This window comes from Medicago truncatula, chromosome 3 (assembly GCF_003473485.1).
Source record: "Medicago truncatula cultivar Jemalong A17 chromosome 3, MtrunA17r5.0-ANR, whole genome shotgun sequence".
Classification (NCBI taxonomy): Eukaryota; Viridiplantae; Streptophyta; class Magnoliopsida; order Fabales; family Fabaceae; genus Medicago; species Medicago truncatula.
The window spans coordinates 57,283,707-57,304,875 of NC_053044.1; the positions used below are offsets into that span (position 1 = coordinate 57,283,707).

Here is a 21,169-nt window from a genome sequence, read left to right on the forward strand (position 1 = left end):
TTTAGATTAAACATGGCTTGAAATTTTATGATTTTCATTTTAAGAAAGGCAAATCAATTGCATGACAAGTTATGACACAATCCAATCAAACCACCAAACCAGCTGCCCCTTCAGATCCGGTATCCCTATTTCCTTACCCAAAGACATGGACCACTCAGAATTTAGCGAATAACCTCTTCTTCAGTTATAGCTGTTTTCGCCAACTGCTCTAAACAAAGAACTCAAAAGAGTCGATAGACTCTCGCAGACACCAGTCACTGATTCAATTTGTAGACTGTAAAATCTACTTACCATTTTGATCAGCAGTATAAAACTAGTTATGTGATTTTATTAAAAGACTGCTGCTACGTTAACTTCGGACACAAAAACTTAACTTGGCATTCAGTTGCTTCTATATAAGTAAGTTGACAACAACAATCTCAAAGATAGATATGAACAAAAGTGTATTGAAATGATTTTCCTCAACGAAAATATACAGATTTTCCTACTTCCTAGCGAACTCGATTTTGTATGCGGCTAGATGTCAAATGGCTGTCCTCCCATTCCACTCATTGCTAACTTCTGATCACCTCTTTCCAGATTTAATTACAAGTCCAAACACCCACAAAATTTAGCAACAAACCGAGGCCATTATGCTCTTAAAAATGCACAAATTGTTTGTATGATTAAAATTTTCAAGATGTCTTCATACTATATCCACTTCAAGTTCAGCTCAGCCAGTGTTGAGAAATATATGTGCTTTTTCTGTTCGGGATCTGTGCTTTATTAGCAACTTTAAAATCAAGCAGTAGCTGCTTAAGGGGTTATGACGAATGAGACAACAGGTAGTCAGCACTGAATACTGCAGCTTCACTAGTCTGATATAATTTCCTCCAACTCTGGATCCTCAAAGTTCAGAGATTCATAGTCTGACATTGTTTCATTGAACATATCCCTATCTGTAAGATCATTCTGATCATCATCGTCATCATTATCATTATCCTCGTCATTATCATCAACATCCACCTCATCATTTGCTACAAATTTTTTGGTTGACTTGTCCCTTGAAAATTTTCTAGATCCAGAATTTTTGTCCAATTTGGCCACAGAATCTTCACATATGCAAGTAGATGGATTCTCATGGAACCCGCCTCTACCAGGTCTAACCTCCTTTGGCTCCCCCATGAAGCCTTTCTGGAAAGTACGAACACTGGAAGCAAAAACATCCCAAGTCGAGTTACTTCTGTTCAAGAACAATCTGTAGAGTTTTTTAGCATTTGGACGAATGGTTGGTTTGTGACCAAAGTATCTCCTATAAGAAAGTGTACAGAAAGCTAATTAGTAAGTGTAGATATCAGTGACGGGTGACCAACAGAAAGTGAAAATAAACATTCAAATGAAGTAGAGCATACCTTCGTCCGGCTAATATTTTAGCCATGTTACCATTGTTATTGGTGACAAACACGTCGCTTTCATCACAAACAATAAAATCAAGGGCAGCCATGCGAGAAGAAAATGAAGAAAATGGTTCTAGTTCCTCCTTGGTAGCAATGGTTTCTTTTGAATGGAAATTAGGGAATAATGCTTTGAGAGGTGCCAATGTTTCATCTCCTCTATATACTTCCCCAGATGCAACATAAATATGAACATCAGAACCATACCCCAATGCTCGTAGCATTAGACCGACTTCTTCTGGGGTTAACGGACATCTTCCCTGCCTCCTGGCCCTATCAGGATTGCTTTTCTGCATATCAATATACTTCATATTATTCATATTCTCTTTTTTAAACAGTTTTCTCATGCAAACATAATTAGGTGAAATATTCTCTATCAAATAATGCCTATTTACTTGGAATCCAGCCACAAGCAGGGTTAAAGACCATTAAAATGTTAAAAACCATTGCTGATATTCATTTAATGAAAAATGTAGTTAGGTTTATATGCACTGTCATTATAAAAGAAATTGATGCCATATGGTTTTGCATAAGTAATCAAGCATAGAAAAATATTGTCTAATAGTGAATAAGTGATTACATTTTTTTATATCTCTTAATAAATTATTGTTGGTAGTAAAAAATAACATGCAAGCCTTACATGTAGTGTCTTCCATCTCCTCCTTATTGCGCCCAGTTCCTTATGTTCCTTCTCTCCTCCACCATAGTCACATCCAGAAAATGCAAGCATATCAGGTTCAAATCTGTAGCAGAAAGAAGAAGTGGATCAAACTTAGAAACTACTCAATTGTTATCTATTACTCTCCCTAATAGGATCTATACAAGTGTAGAAGCCATTGTTTGCTGTCCGAATAAAATCAACAGTACCAACTACCAAGTGCAGTCTATAATATGGACCTAGTCTAAATACGAAGGTCTCAGACTCTCAAACTTTAGTCCAAGACTAAAACCTTAAAATTAGGTATCCTCTTTACCATTTTTCTTTGTTTCAAATTGTTTGTCTCTTATAATACTAATAAAACATTTATTATTCTTTTCCACTATCATACCCTTATTAATTTCATTTTTTTTAATAAGCCAAACTAACCCAACGAAATTGGCACCAGAGAGAATTGAACCTAAGACCTTGAGAGGAGCACACTCCAAGGTCCCAAGCCAACATCACCAGGACAACCCAAGTGGGTTCCCTTATTTAATGCATTTCAATCATCTAACAACTCTATTGATAAGGGTGTTTTAGTAAATAAAACATTATACCATGAAAATCAACACTACTAATCATTTCCTTAATTCTCGTGTAAAACTAAGAACACCTAATTTGAGACAGACAGAGTAAGAGACAAATGAACAAGTAGAAACAATTTAAAAACATAATACGTGACGGGTTGTGTTCAATCTCCAATCAAAATATATCTAAAGGAAAGAATTCTCCGCAATCACGCAGTTAAGACATCAGTGAACGTTCAATTAAGATCGGACAGTTTAGATCCAAATTTAGTATTTTATATTAAAATATTAAAATTAAAATCTAAATTTTCTAGAATATATCCAACCTTGATCAAATTTCCATTGATATTCCGATCGTGTGAACACGGGATCCATCCAAATTCATCCCCAATCCATCTAAAACCCAATTTACATTCTCCCGTTGGGATTTGACAACAAAAGCTGTATAATTGAAAAGGAAAAAAGTGTCCAAATCAGACAAAAAAGCCAGATATATTCAAGAGTTGTTGGCTAAAGCACAAACTTCTCCAAGCTAAAGCTGCTGTTTCATCTACAATGATCAGTGGCTATAATGTCAATTTCTGTTTCAGCCTCTAGAGAATCATTGGAAAGTAGTACGGAGATATTTTAGAAATTTACAAGGCACTGATAGTCATGGTCTTGATCTTAAACCTTCTGTTCCAAGCAAAAATTAGCCATAACAGCCTATTGTGATGCAGATTGGGAAGCTAACCAAGATGATATAAGGTCTTGGTTTCTTGGTGTTCTAAGAAACAACCTCAGATGGCTATATCTAGTGCAGAGGCTAAATCGAGTAGCCAGGCAGCAACAGCGGCAGAAATTCTATGGATACACTCCCTATTAAATGAATTGAAAGTGCCTTTTGACATCCCTCATATCTTATGCGACAGTCTCGGGACTGTAACATTAGTACAATCCTATTTTATATGCTTGAACAAAACATGTGGAGCTTGATATCTTTTTGTAAGATAGAAAGTTCTTAACAAGAATCTTGAGGCGTGACATCCCTGCGGAAGACCAGCTGGCTGATATTTTAACCAATGCTCTCTCTACTCAAAGATTTCTCTTCCTCAGAGACCCTCGATTTATACTACTCCTTGGCTCACCTACTATCACATTTGAGGGGGAAGGCAAGTTTAGTTTTTATTTATCCTTTATTGTGCATTACTAGTTTGTTTTCCGTGTGTAATTTGATAGCAGGCCAGTTATAAATATAGCATGCATTTGGAGGAATGGAGGAATAAGAAAGAAATTGGCAGTTATAAGTATTCATGTTAATGTATGTAACTGAATCATTGAAATATAATGTCCATTAGCGTGTGAAGATTAGAAAGGAAAAAGATAGAGAAAAACTGCAGGAACCGTATAAGATCTACGTTAGAGAAGATGCCAGGAACTCTAATTTAACTTGGGAGTTGTAATTTTTTATTTTGAATGACAAATGTTAGTATGATAATTGTTATGTTGATACTTTTCTCCTTGCCAAGGCTAAAACCTTGGACCTTTAACTCCCCAACTCCTTTAATCCCTTACCTTACCTTGACCAATTGAGTTATTGAAACTTCAGTAGTGCATTGTGTACCATATATTGTAAACTTGTTCATACTCATTTCCAACCTTTATTACAATTCTGTTTCACTTAATATGATCATTCTGATTACATTGCCACTGTAGTAAAGGCTGAAAATAAGCAAGAACAAATTTATAGTATTTGGAACACAATGCACTGCTGAATCTAGAATGAAGATTACAAGTCAAACTCAAGTTATTATCAATAAAATTTAGAGCTATTATTAATTTCTCTCCTCCTTTTATCTAAAGGGGCACAACTTCAACAGGTTGATTTAATTTCAGCTGCCTTATAGTTCCCTATCTAGACAAAAAAAAAAAAAAAATCAGCACAAGGGCATTGGAGCAGTCGTGTATTTCCACTTATCCAATTTGAGTTATATTACTTGTAAATGATGTTAAACAAAATTGTAGTCCCCCAAGAAAATGAACATTCACGTGTTTCATATTTGTGCAGATAAAATGAATATCTTAGTGGTATGCTTAACAGGCAAATGTAATGAGGATACCAGCATGAAAGTAAGAATTGAACCCAGTTTTGATAAGTATTTGTACATGAGCAAATTTTTAAAAAGGACATTGATCAACATATATGGATACTAATACTACATTATAGTTTTAGTGGTTACCAAATTGATGAACCTGATTGATAAGATTACCTGGGAAAGTGAACTAAACAGGACAGACAAGCGTATAAAAGGGGCAAAAATCTAACAAACTACCTCAAATGCAGTGCAATGTAATGCTTCTTTCTCATCCTCATCCGTTGGACCAATTGTTGACCCATTTTTAGTATTGGATCGGTAAATCTTAGAGCATGGTAATTAACTCTACATCTCAATTTCTGATACTCAGTATCCAATTTGTTTGCAAGCCTGTAGTCAAACTTGTTGAGTTGAACAGCCTGCCATATAAATGAAGCAACAATATTAAATATATTTCTTCATAATCTTGTTCAAATAGTTATTGATATACTAGATAAAGTGGTCAGAATTTAAAGTATTGATTACTTGTTTATTAAAAACAAAAAAGAGCCAGTTGGTACAGACTACAGCTTTCATTACTTCCAAAATTTTCCCAAAAAACTGTTGCAGTATCAAGCATACAAAACATCCTATTTTGATAACTGAAATCAGCCATTTTATAGAAACTAGGACGTAAAGTGGGTTAAATTTCGGGACTAGCTTTGAATATTTAATGATCATAGGGTATAGACTTTCTCAGTCATATTTAAAGATCAAAACGGTCTAAATTTTTATTAAGCAAATCATGGGGAAAAAATATGGATCTAGATCTTGCAAATAGTCCAATTATAAGATCACTTGGCAAATAGAAAAGGTTCAGAAAAGGTTTTAAATTTTTGGCAAAAGATGAGAGATATCCTATGGTTTTAAATTTTTGGCAAAAGATGAGATATCCTAGCTTGACTGAGAAGTTACTTTATGCACCACACATCGGGGTTAAAATTCATTAGACAGCCAATAGATCGGTAGCCTAATGAAGAAACCTGAAAAACTCATTATGCAGATGAATCATCTAATCCATCTAAAATAAATTTACTATAACATCCATCACATAGAGATGGACTATAGTCCTTAAATGAAAAGCAGTTAAAATTTCCTACTAGTATTATATAATATCTTCCGAGCGATAAAAAAAATCGAACTGAGAAACGAAGGCACCTCCTGCTTAAAATGGAAAACATAATAAGTTGTACAGCATATTAGCAGGACTAGTAATATTTTTGAGAAAATTAAAAAACTTACACGCTTTTTCACGAGTACAGGCAATATACGATTTATATAACATCTTTCACTGCATTTCCTTGGAACACGCAGGCTGTATGCAGATAATGCTTTCCGACCCTTACTGCTTGGGAGTTGCTTGATAATTTTGACATCATTTGACAAATATGAGGCAAACCAATCAACATCAAAGATCTCTGAAAAGTTACTGCAAAAGGTAAAGTATGGCATTGTATCACAAACTAACAAACATCAATGAGAATTATAAACTTCAATATTTTAGTAGCTAAGTCAAATTACAATATGTCCTTTCTGCAAATTACCTAGAATCTTTCCAGTATGATCGCTGATCCAATTTTGGAACAACCAAAGTAGCATTCAAAATTCGCGCAACAACAACAGCATCTGTAATCTGCCATTTGTAAAAACAAAATGATTAACCATGATAGCTGAGTACCCATATAGTTTGCAAACAATAAGCACCAACAACAGTCATTATATGCAGCAGTATACTATCCTGATTTGAATAGTAACTAAGCATAAAAGATTTACTGGTTTCAATACTCCAGATTTTGATGCAAAACTATTAACTGAGATTTTCAACAATTAACAGAAAAGCCAAGCAGGTAGGATCTGAAAACATAAGGGATGCATCTCTTTAACAACAACAACCATGCCTTGTCCCACTAAGTGGGGTCAGCAGGATGCATCTCTTTCACAGATGCAAGCAATAAGATTCTCAACAAGATTTATGACATCCATGAGCACTAGACTCAAGAAAATGTGCCAACTAATGCTCCATGATTATTTAATTACTATACGGCTCCAGCTCCAACAAATATAGTCCCTTTTCACATTGAATGTCACATTACTTAATTCAGCAAGAAAAGAACAAGTTAATTTTATTTGACAACCTTAATATAAGGCAAATCTGATTGAGGAAGCGTATGATTTTTTTAGTTCATTTCACATTTAATAAAATTAAATAACCATATATGAAATCCATGCTTTGACTATAACCGTATTAATGATAATGAAATAGTCCAGAGAAAGTACCCCAGTTCTTTGTTGATTCAAGCCTCCACTAGTTGCAATCAACAAATACCGATTCGGTTTTGTAGCTGCTTCAGCGTCTGCAATTGAAAAGGCACAGTTATCCGTCATTTTCATACATATATTCATATACAAGATCCAATAACAGAATCCAGAAATAGATTACGAACTTGGAAACTTGCTGCTGGCATTGCTGCAACCATAGAAGTGTTCCGAATTTCTGGAACTCCACACATCGTGACTCAGCTTTCCTCCGTCTTTCTGATCAAAACAAAAGCAAACAATCAAGTAATCAAGATCCAATAACAAAATCATGAAATCTATACGAAACACAATCGGAATCCAGAAAAGCCCTAACCGGAACACGGAACTCAAGTTTTTCAACCACTTCACTCCCTTTCTCGTTATACTGAAAAAACACAAAAATTATGAATTCATGATCAATTATTGGATAAGAGTGAATGTCCAGAGAGATAGAGAGATTTACCGTGATGTGTTGGCGTCTCCGGTGCATATGATCGGAATCGATAGGAGAAGGAGCTAAGAAAGAAAGCATTGCGAAGAGAAAAAGTAGAGCGGCGGCGACGGCGGAAATCATCGGAATCATAAGACGGAAGCGTTGGTAAAAGTGGTGGCGCCGCCGCTGAACCGCCATTTTTGTTTTCTTTTCTCTCCCTTTTGAGAATGGGAGAGAGGTGGAGGAGGAGACACCAATTTGTAAAAATGTATGTTCAATTCATCATCATATTACAGTATTATAATTATAATAATTATTTATATTTATAATAAAATATGAAATGAAATGAGTAGCAGAATAATGCGTTATGCGTTGTTGAAATTGAAATCTGTAATCTCTATCGGGAAGTGATTATTGATGTGATGTGTGAGTGGGTGAATAGAATAGAAGAGAAAAAGGAAAATACTATAAAAGGGAACAGTGTGAATAATGGAAGTGGCTGGGTTCTGGTTTTTTCTTGCTTAGCATCATAGCTTCCATTGCCATTGTTTTGTTGTTTGGAAATGGAATTTCGATTCTTTCCTTGCCTTGCACGTGCCCACGTGAACTCTCGTGATATCTCTCTATCTGTTGTTTATTGTTTTACTTTAACAAACAAACGGGGTACGCTTTCGGTTCATCGAAATTGGAGGTTTTTGTTTTATGCTGGCAACTAGTACAATGAGAAATGTTTTTTTTTTTTTTTATTTTATTTGTACAATCATTTTTTTTTTACGGTGGCATTTAGCATGGGAAGATAAAGTTTTTTCCCTTGATGGAAAAGTGATGTCTTCACCATTGATTTATTGATTATTTTATTCAATGGTTGGGATTTAAGAGAGGCTACCTGCAACTAACTTATTGGAACTGCATTGATAGATTCTTTTTCGGAAAAAAAAGACCCAACCTTATTGCAGAAACCAGCAGGTCTTCTCCCTCACCCATAATTTTTAGTCAATGTTCAACACCACCACCACCACCGCTAATGGTGGGTCTTTTCTTCACTTGCTCTTACTCAAGTATCTCTTGAAGATGTCAATATTAATTTTGAAATTCTTTGTAGCATTTCTAATTTCAGTTGCATACCCATCATCTTCTAGACAACCACTCATTGTTTCTCTTACATCCCAATTCCTCAGCAAGTGTTTTTTACCAAATACAATTCCATGTTTTCTAGTTTTAGCTGTAACTTGTATGGGTCTTCTAAGATGTTTTTTAATTTTTATTATGTCATAGACTAAGATGAAAATTTGTTTAAAGAAAAAATTTGCAACCCAATTTCTACTTCAACCATAAATTTCGTATGAACTCAGTTATAAATGTTATCAAAGTGTAATTGCAAAAACGTGAAATAGGAAGATGATAGAAAGGAATCAGAATGAACGAACAAAGCAGTCACCACCAATGACTTTGAAAACTTAATCTTGAGAAGAAAATATTGTTTAAATTCAACTTATACCATTTTTTTTATACAACTTCTCCAGGAAATAATTTTGCAAGAGCAAATGAAAGAAAATTCTATTGTGAGAAGCTGGTGGACGGTGGAGGTGATAGAGGATACTGACAGATAGTTGAGAGAGAGAGAGAGAAGTACTCATTGATTTTTATTTTTTTAATTGTTTTCAAATTGCTTTAAAATAAATATAATTGTTTTCACAACCGCCACGTGCCTGGAAAAAAGTCACTTTTCTATGGTGGGAAAAAATTTCATTGTCCCAGGTTAAATGCCACCATTTTTTACCACTTTTAAACAATTTTTTCTCTCATATATTCTTATTCTCTCTCTTCTTTTTTCTCTCTCCATTGTTTTTTATCAATGATAAGAGAGAAAAAGGAGGTTGTCATCAAAGTTGTTAGCAAATGATTGTGCAAATATTATTGCAGTGTTATTTGAATAACCATTTTTGTTGACAACTTTTGGAACAACTTAAATATACAATGAAATATGAGTATTTTTTTTTCCCGTGAGCATAGCTCGGTTGGTAAGATAATGCATTATGATATGCAGGGATCGGAATTAGAACTCCGGACACCCCACTTATTCACATTATAAGGTGAATTCTAGTCATTAGGCTACCTGACAAAAAAAAAAAATATACATATATATACAAAGAAATATGAGTATTGGCACAAATACCAAAGCAATAGAGAGAGAAGGTAAAAACAAAATGTGAATATGAGAGAGAAAATTGTCATAAAATGGTTGTTCAAATATCATTTCTTTATTTTTATTAACTTTTGTTAGTTGTAGTCCTTACAGTGTCATCAATTTTTCGATATTGACCTATATGTTTTTTTATTTGATTTAAATCTCTACTTTTTATAAAAATATTGTTGATCTGATGTTAAAAAAAAAAATTAACAGAGTGTCGCATGACTCAGTTACTTTGCACCACATCGCACACTAAAATTAATGGATTGTCGTGTGACTCAATGACAACATCAACAAGTAACTCAAGAGAAGTTTGAGGGGGAAGAAAAAGACGGGGAGAGTCCCAAAACTACATGGAATGATCAGCATTGGCCCTATATTCAGCGAATCAATCAACATGTGTGTTAGTTTCTCTTGGCGTATGAATAATAGTGATGGACTGTAACGCCCTAGTCGATATATTTAATTATTTGATTTATGTGGAGTCTATATATATATATATATATATATATATATATATGATTTTTGGTGATTTATGTGGTGTGTTTATTTTATTATATGGTTTATTTTAATAATAATTGGATTAAGTGAGAAATAATAATTATTTAGGAGTTTGGGGAGTTATTTAATATTTAATAGAATTAAAGGGAGTTAAATGAAAATAAAGGGAGTTAAGTAAGAGGGAAGTTAGGAAAATAGATGTCAGAAGCTTTTTACGTGAAACTGTCAAGTTTGGAGAAAGGGAGAGAAAGCAAGTAGAACCCAGGAATCAAATTGTTGTGCATTTCTTTCTGCAATTCTAAGGTAAGTGTGAGGTTTACTTCAATAGTGTAGTTAGTAATTTATGAATTTGAATTTAACAGAGTTTTAGTGAGAATTGGGATTTTAGGATTTTATGATAAAATGTTGATTTTGGAGTTGGAATGATGAATTTGATGTTAGAATTAGGTTCTGGTTGCATAAAACACTTAATTATGTATCTGTAAACTAATTTGGGGAGTGATTTGAAGAAAAATGGGATTTTGGGGAAAAACCAGTTTTCTGCCCGTACAGAAGTTCATCGCTCGCCTCGCGAGTAGCTGTGCTCGCCATGGCGAGTGAGCAACTTCATAGCTCGCCTCGCGAGCAGACCAACTCGCCATGGCGAGCAAGCCTGGACAAAACTTGATTTTTGAAAAGTTGTTATAAGATGTTTTGGGGATGGTTTAAGGTACCTAGATGATATTAATGATGACTGGAACAAGTTTTAGGTTAAAAAGATGAATAGGGAGCTTAGTATTGAGGTTTGAGTGAGAAAATGTCATTTTTCCCGAGAGCACCTATTTTTCAATCGTCTCGAGTTCGCCTTGAACTTGCCATGGTGTTTACACCGATTTTTGGTAATGTAAACTCCATTATCCATCAATGGTTTTAGGACATAAATGTCGATCGATGATGACAAATGTATTTTTAAAGGGGATCGTTCAAGCATCGCGGTTTATGACATCACTTCATGCATTCTTTAAGAACATTAATGTCAGAATTTCTTCCAACATCTCGTAATAAAAAGTTGTCTCATGACAACATGATAGAAAATTGCTCAAGTGAGCATGTTAAAAAGAAGAAGAAATAGAATAAAGATGAAAAGAAATGCAAAAGAAAAAGGAAAGTAAAACAAGAACATTGACATTAAATTGTAGGGAAATGTAAAGGGTGATTGGAATCCATCTTTGTTCGCCCCTGACCCCGTTTGCCAACGCGGCGTGGGTGTTGCAAAGCTTTTAGAAAATAGGATCCAACCCTTTCTTCTTATTACAAACTGATATATATAGACTTTGAAGAAAAAACTACCAATAACTTCCTATACTTAGAGCCCTACACTTGGCATAATCACAAGACATTAAAAAATAACTTCAATAAACTTCAGGCTTGTTTGTCACCATGCGCTCCAATTGCAACTTCGAATTATTTATGTTTGTCTTTGGTCGAAATTGCGGTATATCGAAGTCTGTATGCTCTTGGTCGAAATCTCTTTGCACTTTGCAACATGTCGAAATAACTCATTTGCCTTGTCGAAAACATAATCGTGAGTTCGACCAAATATTTCATTTTTGGTGTTAACACATGACGAGCAACCAGTTTTCTGAACTCGCCATAGCGAGCAGATGTGCTCGCGAGGCGAGCTGCACAGTTCCTGAGTGTTGAATTTTGTGCATGAATGGTAGAGATTTAATGTTGTTGTGTTGAGCATAGTTTCATGTAATTATGCATTATTCTGGATGATTGAATTGCTGAATTGTTGAATGTTACTGATGGTTGTGATGTATGATTTGTTATTTAAACATACATGTTGTAGAAGTGGAGTCATATGGAGTTTGTATGCATGGTCAAGTTGTATGTAGATATACACAAGTAGGTCCATTGCATATGCATAAAACAGCGGAGAGGACTCATGTCCTGGAGCACTAGTTGCTCAACAGCGGTGAGGGCTTCGGTCCTGATGAATGCTTTAACCATTCAAAAGCGGTGAGGGCTTCGGTCCTGTTTGGTACCACATGCATAATTGCATCTATTGAGGAGTCTAAGGTGTTGTCTTAGCAGTGTTGTCATGTCATTTGCATGAGCCTTAGTGTTGCTTGATGATGATGATGTTGTTGATGAATATGTACATTTATATACATACTTGATGGGTGGATTCCGATGATGTTGTTGTTGCTTGCGAATTAATTATTTATATTTACAAGATGATGTATTTGATGTTATAGGGTGTTAGATTTCATTGATGATTTTTAATATCTATATTTTATTGTTGTGAATCTCACCCCTTCTGCTTGAAAATGTTGTCCTTCCTATGGGTAACTTGCAGATGATCCTGAGTAGTTGGTGGTGGCTCAATGTCGTGTCTAGGGCTCTGATACATTCGGGATGGGTTTTAACTGTTGTATTTCATTCCTTATGTATCTCATTTTGGAACTTGTTGTTATGGCCCTATGATGGTTGAAATTGTTGTTAGGCTTTATGTCAGGATGTTGTTTTGGAGGATTTAACTGTGGTTGATGTTTGTTGAATACATTCCGCTGCTGTTTAAATGATGTTTTTATTGGTGTTCAATAAATGGATTTTTATATTCTATTTAATAAATTTTGAAACGTAGTGTAGCATGCCCGTTTGGGTTGAACTCTGATGTTTAATTAATTGTTATTTAATTACTTTCGGGTAACGGGGTGTTACATGGACCATGTAGGCACATCAACTTATGAATCTTCGATATGACATAGGCGTATGGATAGAAGTGATTAGAATCACCCAAATCAAGTCCAAGAGCGATTCAAAATGAAATTCAAGAATCACTTGATTGCATTATTTTTAATTTCCAGGCTAAAGCCAAACCATGCGAAATAACCAATAATTCAACAACCATACATGTAGTCATTCCACATAGGCAAGAGAACTTGTTATTATCCATTTTTCAATGGAGTTTCTCAATAAGCCTCCAAACTTCACTCTCCCTATATTGTCATCCATGTCAATTTTAATCACGCTAGTGGTAGCAGGATACCACATGGTACTGCTAACAATAGAGATAGACGAGTAGACACTAGGAGTCTTCGCATTGAGTGTGTGCAAATGAAAAATGTGATTTATTAAGCCAACTTGATGTCTTTACTTGATGAAAAAACTCGTTATTTTTGTTGTGCCATATCCCCCACCAGGTAACAACAAATGGACAACCATTAATATTGGAAGAAAATAGTTTGAACCATGAGGTACATTCGGCCATGAGAAAAATCAGGAGAACTATGAAACCTAGATGTTAACCAATTGACACCAGAATCAGGATAACCTTAAAGAGTGTGAATGGTTGACTCCATATGAACGTTGCATCAAGGACATGACGAGTCGCTAGTTAAAGGTATTGGTAGGGAGAAATATATGAGCAACTAGCCAGCAAAAGTGCATAAGGTTTTCAGGAATTCGAAAATTCCAAATCAAAGTTAAACTCTCGTTGGTACCTCTAATCGAGACTGTGAGCAGAGACCCACCATTGGTAACCTTGTCTAGCTAAATACAAGTTGTTGGAAGAAAAGTCGCATATCATAACATCCTATATAGGCATGGTTCAATGAAAACATTGTTGATGCATATTTGAATGGACAAAGGAAATTGCATATACATGTTATCAAAAGAAAAAACCAATATCTATTAACATAAAAATCTTGAAGTTAAAATTGAGTATCACTGATGTGCACGTAAGGAACCAAATTACAAAGGTACTCTTCCATCAACCATTCATCATGGGCGACTTTAGCATAGGTCTAGGGTGCAACGACCTGGGGACCAGGTCTGTAGGCCACAAATTTTGTTATAGGGGTGTGTACATAGCAAAATTTGTTTTTATAGGGAGCTTATATAGCAAATCTCACTTGGGGGTCCAAACATGAACTAAGTTTTCGATCCTATTTATATTTTTGCTATATACCCCCCTAACAAGTGTTTTCAACTCTCGATCTCACTATCAATTGATCCATGTGGAATATTCAGATTATGAAAATGAAAACGAGAAGATTGATGATAAGTTGAGTGTTCCTAATGATGTGTCAAATATAACTAATATTTAAAATCTTGGCGGTGATTATAAAAAAAAAAACAAGAAATTTTTCATTTTGATAATTATGATCCAAGAAATTGAGAGAATATTGATACGAATCAAAGGATATTCTAATTGAAAGAGGTTTACTAGGTAAATGAATCTCAATTTTTCCAAGGGCTAATATCTTAGACATCTCTCATACACGAATTATTAAGAAAATTAAGCAATTGTGAGATTGGTGATCGAAAATGGTTAGTTTATTACAAATATGTGGACAAAGTAAATTGTTTTTGTTGCAAATTGTTTAAATACTCTTCTTTTTCGTCTTTAACTTAAGTTTGCTATCAAGTAATGACATGAATAATTTGAAGCATATTAATCAAAGACTCACACAACATGAAAATAGTGTCGAACATATGACAAGTATAAATACTTGAAATGAATTCAGTACAAAATTTAATAAAAAATCATACAATTAATAAACACTTGCAACAAGAAATTACAAAAGAGAAAAAACGTTGATAGTTTGAAGACTTAAATTAAGAGTTTATATGTAATTTGTATATTTATAACTATTTTTTAGGGATTAATTTTTAATTTTTTTATTATGGAATCGCCATTTGAAGAAAAAAAAAACAAAGTTTATGTGATCTTAAAAATTAAAAATAATCATAGCATAATCAATACTCCCTCCGTCCTCAATTAACTGAGTCATTTGTTTATTTCATAGATATTAAGAAAAATGTATAAATGAAGGAGTGAAAAAAATGATTTTAAGTGCTTTTGTTAAATATTTGTGCATTTTCCACTATCATAAATGTAAAGTGAAATATATTGAATTGAGAGTGATGAAAGTAAAATTAATTAGAATTATAAAATAAAATAAAAAGTAAATAACATTGTATTGAAAAATTAAAAGACTTAGTTAATTTGAGATTTTTTTTTTTAAATGTGTCCGTTATTATGGAACGGTGCAAGTAGTATTATCAATCTACCTCCTATAATTATGTGTTCCCAAATACTTTTTTTTTTTTTTGAAGAAACTAAAATGAAATATATTAACACACCTGAGGCCTTCCTAGCACAAGGTTTGTGCAAAGGAATAAAAACCTCAAAAGAAGAACAAAGTAAGAATGTTACAAAACACCAGATGCAAGCACCACAAAACAAAACAAAACAACACCAAGCTGCCTTTAGCCTATGCCTAGTAAAGTAAACGGACCAAGCCACCACCCATGATAATTAAAGGGAAGAGTTACAAACTTCACCTTTAACCACTTGAAAGTCAACAACTTAATTTTGTCCACCACCTGTATAACAGAACTAACCTTTGCAATAAAAATCCTATTATTTCTTTCCTTCCAAATCTTCCACATTGTTGCAAACCAAATCACCTGGAGGATAGATTGCTTGGATTTAGAGACACCACCTAAAAGATTGAAATGAATAAAGTGCCCTTGAACATCATTAGGCATAACCGTAACAACGCCTAGCCAATTAACAATTACATTTCAAACCGAACCAGAAAAAATACAATGAAGAAATAAATGATTGGATGTTTCATGAAAACCACAATCAGCAACACAAAATTGAGCTTCAACATCTAAAACTTGACGCCTATGAAGATTAACCTTCGTAGGCAACCGATCACGAAACAAACGCCACACAAAAAGCACCACCTTCAACGAAACGTCCTTATGCCAAAAAGAAGGCATTTTTGTCACCTGGTCTAACGGAGCCTGAGCTAGAATCATTTTGCATGCACTCTGAACTGTGTAAGAAGAAGAAGAATCAGCCTTCCAATGCCACCTGTCCTTCTGCTGAGCCTGTAAAGAAACATTGTGAAGTAAAAGCCTAAGCTCCACCACCGACTCCTCCTCCCACGCGAACAACCGACGCCTCCACCTCCACGCCTCACCATCCTCATCCCATCCTAAAGCTCCCAAGTACTATTATGTTCCCAAGTTCTTTTAAACAAATAATTTAGTTTATTTAGATATAACTATATAAAAGGGATTATTTGTTGCAAAATCAGTTCAATCTTTTAAATCATATTTTCTCTCTCCTGTAAAAAAAAATATTTTTTGAAAAGATGCCCGTAATAACTTCTCATTTAAAACTGTTTTTAAATTTTTTTAAATTATAATTTTTTTAAAAATTTGTAATAAATGGATGCAAAACTCTTAGATTATTTGTTTTAAAAAAACTATAACAATCGGGCTCGAAGTGCGGGTTATTTAACCGTACGTGGAAATCACGTGTGTAGCTCATCCCTGTCCGTCTGTGTGTCTGTCTTTGAAGTGGGAAGTAAAAGAAGGCCGCACAAAGCATAGTTCACTGTAACACAGCATCGAATTCATCGTACATAGTTACAGTGATGATGTATTTGTTGACTGCGAAACCCTCACTCAGACCTCAATTCATACTATCATCTTCTCTTTCCTCTTCTTCTTCAACTTCTACTTCTCGATTCTCTTTCCGAACTCGTTCACCTTCATCAATTGCTTTTTCCAGAAATTCAAACCATAAAGGAGCACTTTCTTTCAGAATTCAAGCATCCAAAAATGATGCGGGTGAATCCAAATCCCCTAACGGCACTCTGGTACTTTTCCTTTTTGAATGTCTGTTATATACTATTAATTAATTGTTATCATTTCTTTAACTAGCATATAAAAATCAACACGTTACTTGTCAACGTAATTCCCGTGGAATAGGGCAAGTGTAGGATTGGATATAGCACTCTAAAGAATGAATGAATAAATTGTTCAAGTAGAAATGTGTATATATTTTTGTTTATCTATCTGATTGTGTTCCTGATTAGTGATTAATTATACTTTTTAAAATCGCCAGTCAAAGAGCAGGAGAGAAATCTTACTGGAATATGTCAAGACCGTGCAGCCCGAATTTATGGAATTGTTTGTAAAAAGAGCACCTCCACCGGTAATGTGTTGTCTTGTTATGAACAGACACTGTTAATTGATCGATTTCCATGGTTAGTGTTAGTGAATGTGATTTCTTTCGGTGATTAGGTTGTGGATGCTATGCGACAGACAGTGACAAATATGATTGGAACACTGCCCCCTCAATTTTTTTCTATAACAATTGCCACGGTAAGATTATGAGTTTTTTCCCTCTCTTTTCAACTAGCTTTTACCTTCATTTTATGATAATGATAAGCAGTTTCTACATGCTGGTTATGTCTGGGTGTAATAGTGGATAGCAGGATAGCTAATCTCTTGGTTGCTTTGATGAAATTATATTATTTCAGTTATTTCCCAACTTTCTCTGCGGTTAGTCTCAGTTTTCGAGCCTTTTGTATGCTCTACCCCATAAGGTACTTGTTTAATTTTATCAACAACCATTATTGATATCGTTGACTGAGAGAAAACAATAAAACTGTACCAAAAAGGATGCGGGCATAGTGTGTCAGTAGCAAAAGTGCTCAGATTGGCCTGGGAACACTGGCGTTCAAACCACCAAGAACCGACCATTGTGCCAGAAAGACCGCCAAGAACTGATATAAGTTCATTCCTATTTACATGATATGATATGATATTCCCATATACAGCAATCCTAAATAATGAATACAAATATCATAATATAATTTTAACAGACTAATGACTTTTTTGCTTGTGGACGAGTGATAGTTTTAGCACTAGGTGGTCCAATTGCTAAAGCAACATTATGCCATCTAGCTGGGTTGATTCACAGTTCTTCCTTTTTGCTTTATACTTTCTCCCCATGCTTCTTATTTCAGTGTGAACCATTTTTTTTTATTCAGGTAGCCGAGAACCTTGCCCAGCTTATGTACAGTGTCATGATGACTGGATACATGTTTAGAAATGCACAATACCGTTTGGAACTGCAAGAAAGTTTGGAACAAGTTGCCCTTCCGGATGTGCAAGATAAAAAGGTACATCATTTCTCTTCCTTGTCTTTTTGGGATTATGTGGTTCAGAAGTTATTGAAGTGTTTGGATAACTCTAAGGGTGTGTAGCTAATTTCCTTTGTGTGTCGTGGACTAGCAGAAAATAAATAATATTTTTGTTGGGTATATTAGTTTCAGGCTTAAGAATGAAGAGTTTTATGTCTTGTGAATTTGGTATTAAGGAGATTGAGGAGTTAAATCGTCAAGTGAATGGCTGTGACATTTTCTTTTGGAGAATAACTTCATGATTTGTGACACCAAGTGAATGCTTTAGTCTGTAGATTCTTTAATATATAATCTTACAATATTGTAGGATATTCCAGACTATGCACCTGGGACACAAAAGAATGTTTCAGGTGAAGTCATTAGGTGGAACAACATTTCTGGACCTGAGAGAATGGATGCTAAAAAGTACATTGAAATACTTGAAGCGGAGATTGAGGAGTTAAATCGTCAAGTTGGAAGACAGTCTAGCAATGCACAAAATGAACTGTTGGAATACCTGAAATCTCTTGAGCCTCGGAATTTGAAGGTTGATTTCTACTTTTCTTTGTTGTTGTAAACTACGTACTTGCCTTCATCCAGCTAATGTGGACTGTCTGCTAAACATAGACCTCTCTATGCTGATCTGTACTGTAGCTTTATTTGTGATCAATTTTGAAAATATGGGCTAATGCAAAAGTTATTATCTAACGAGTATTTATTTTTTCAATCGTAAAACTTGAACCAAATATCTAGAATTACATTTCTGTTCAGCACCAGGTAGGTTTTGTATGGTGTTACTTTACATCACATTTGAATCATTAAACTTAATTAATTCAAATTTTCCTCCCATTCTCTGCGCTTAAAATTTAAGAACATTGTTTGTTGGAATATGACAATTTTGTGCCATAGTAACCTTTCCTTTTTTCATGTAGGATTTAACTAGTAGTGCCGGAGAGGATGTTGTGCTTGCGATGAATACATTTATAAAGCGCCTACTGGCTGTTGCAGATCCTACTCAAATGAAGGTTTGCCTCAATATCTCTAATTGCCTTCTGTTTTTCTCCCATGTCCCGTTCTTAAGGAGACTTCATTCCGCCTTGTCCTTGTAGTCTGTCAAATTCGACTTTTTCAAATTTGCTCTGCTCACCATTATTATTTGGGTTAACATTGAATTTAATGTTGGAATTGTATTATTTTTAGGTGGTGTGTGTTTTATACCATTATTATTTGGGTTAGCATTGAATTTAATGTTGGAATTGTATTATTTTTAGGTTGTGTGTGTTTTATGTGTTTATCATGGAGGATAGAACTCTTATGTTACCTGATTGGAAAGTACATGAAAGGCTATTGAAAAACAATAGGTGAATGCTTTATTGCGTTATTCCTCAGCCCAAGGCTGGTTTTTATAGTGAGGACAATTAATTTTCTCCTTAAATTAAGGAGAAAAATGTTACAACGGAAAATTAAAGGAAACAGTAGAATTCTCTAGAATTGCCTAGAAAACAATAAAATAGGAAACTAAGGGCCTGTTTGAAATGGTTTTCAAAAACTGTTTTTCTGTTTTATAAAATTGAAAATTTTAAAAACTTGTTTGATGAAGGTCTTCTCAAAATTAGTTTTTAAAAACTGTTCCAATTTTATTGTTTTAAAAACTGAAAAACGGAAACTGCCAAAAGTTGTTTTGCTTTTTGTTTTCAAGTTTTCTCTCAACTGAAAAACACGGAAGTCTTTCATTAATGGCATTTTAGTAAATCTTTTAAAAAATTAAAATACTGAAAACTGATTTAAAAGTACGATAATCAAACACGTTTTTTTTTTTTAACTTTAATCTTAAATAGTGTTTTGTAAAAGTGATTTATAAAACAGAATTTAAAAACTGAAAAGCAAAGTTCAATCAAACAGGCCCTTAGGGATATTGGGATATTTTCCAATAGAGGCCCTTACTATCTCAATTGACGAGATGCCCTGTCTCGAATCCTTTCCTCATTTAATAAAAAAGCACTGTAATAGTCTAACTGACTATAGGGCTTATCTGCCACAACTAGATTTCTTCAAATTGATTTATGGGCCTATGTGTGATTGTTTGATCGGGGTTCACAGCCTTATCTTTGCTTGCCATTACTGTCAGTACTATCATTTGAGATATTTGTCTGACTTCTTCCAATTCTGATTTTCTATAGACTAGCGTGACCGAGACTAGTGCTTCCGAACTTGGAAAACTGCTTTATTGGTTGATGGTGGTTGGGTACAGCATTCGCAACATTGAAGTTCGTTATGACATGGAAAGAGTACTCGGAACTACTGCAAAGCTGGCTGAATTGCCGCCAGGTGAGAATGTTTAAGCAGCCGATAAAGTTGGTCATCAAAGTACTGTTGTCCCCAAGTTGGAGCCAAGTGCCCTAATTATTAGATTTTGCACCTTTTTATTGATTGGCTGAAGGCTTAGGAATGACATAAATGAGAAGGCTGCATTTTTAGAGTTCCGGTAATCAGTGGTCTCCCGATAGTTAATGTGAGGGACCATTCTTTGTTCCGCTTGGTAAAATGGAACTTTTCTTTCAAGTTATACTGACAAGATATCAAAGTTTATTCCTGAAGATGCATTACCCTTTGATTTATATGTAACTTATTTGACAGCCTGAAACTATGGTGAATCATTTAAATACAGAAAAGGTTGTTGGTTCATTTTATAGTTGTTTTTTTACTCTTTTGGATTGAATAATCTGAAGGTGTAAAATGTTTACTTTAAAATTTTCAAAATGTAGAGAGAAGTATAATTCTCATTTTCAAGTTAGATCATGCAAATACTTTGTAGAAACTCTGCTTAAGCATGATTGTTACACGTAGGAATAGGACTGGCTTACAATTTAAGCTCACGGCCTTGACATAGTTTGATTCTTTTTCATCATATAATAGGTCATCATAGTTTGATGACCTACTATAATATTTTAGGCTGAACATAACTAAAAAATTTGATCAATGCAAAACTT

The 21,169-nt window shown here is 34.4% G+C and overlaps 2 protein-coding genes across 2 annotated transcripts; one reads left to right on the forward strand and one right to left on the reverse strand.

Annotated features, from left to right (window-relative positions):
• Positions 1-354: 354 nt before the first annotated feature.
• On the reverse strand, positions 355-8,163 carry LOC25490297 (O-fucosyltransferase 16). The gene is made up of 10 exons (XM_013606808.3): positions 7,536-8,163; positions 7,407-7,457; positions 7,219-7,309; positions 7,052-7,128; positions 6,319-6,407; positions 6,017-6,203; positions 4,973-5,154; positions 2,074-2,176; positions 1,392-1,723; positions 355-1,291 (listed from the first exon to the last, which is right to left on the reverse strand). The coding sequence occupies exons 1-10, from the start codon at positions 7,701-7,703 to the stop codon at positions 853-855; spliced, it is 1,719 nt and encodes a 572-aa protein (XP_013462262.1). The 5' UTR covers positions 7,704-8,163; the 3' UTR covers positions 355-852.
• An 8,372-nt stretch (positions 8,164-16,535) lies between these two features.
• On the forward strand, positions 16,536-20,869 carry LOC25490298 (uncharacterized). Its single transcript, XM_013606809.2, has 7 exons — positions 16,536-16,868; positions 17,117-17,206; positions 17,296-17,376; positions 18,048-18,179; positions 18,508-18,726; positions 19,112-19,204; positions 20,360-20,869. Exons 1-7 carry the CDS (start codon positions 16,644-16,646, stop codon positions 20,519-20,521), a joined length of 1,002 nt encoding a protein of 333 aa, XP_013462263.1. The 5' UTR covers positions 16,536-16,643; the 3' UTR covers positions 20,522-20,869.
• Positions 20,870-21,169: the final 300 nt, after the last annotated feature.

Bases quoted from the DNA above. Each gene is read 5' to 3' on its own strand.
- LOC25490297 (XM_013606808.3), bottom strand. From the start codon at position 7,703: ATGGCGGTTCAGCGGCGGCGCCACCACTTTTACCAACGCTTCCGTCTT. The intron at 7,458-7,535 runs GTAAATCTCTCT...GTGTTTTTTCAG, and splicing joins GGAGACGCCAACACATCACG to TATAACGAGAAAGGGAGTGA. The intron at 2,177-4,972 runs GTAGTTTGTTAG...TTTCTGCTACAG, and splicing joins TACATTGCACTGCATTTGAG to ATTTGAACCTGATATGCTTG.
- LOC25490298 (XM_013606809.2), top strand. From the start codon at position 16,644: ATGATGTATTTGTTGACTGCGAAACCCTCACTCAGACCTCAATTCATA. The intron at 17,207-17,295 runs GTAATGTGTTGT...TTCGGTGATTAG, and splicing joins TAAAAAGAGCACCTCCACCG to GTTGTGGATGCTATGCGACA. The intron at 19,205-20,359 runs GTTTGCCTCAAT...GATTTTCTATAG, and splicing joins CAGATCCTACTCAAATGAAG to ACTAGCGTGACCGAGACTAG.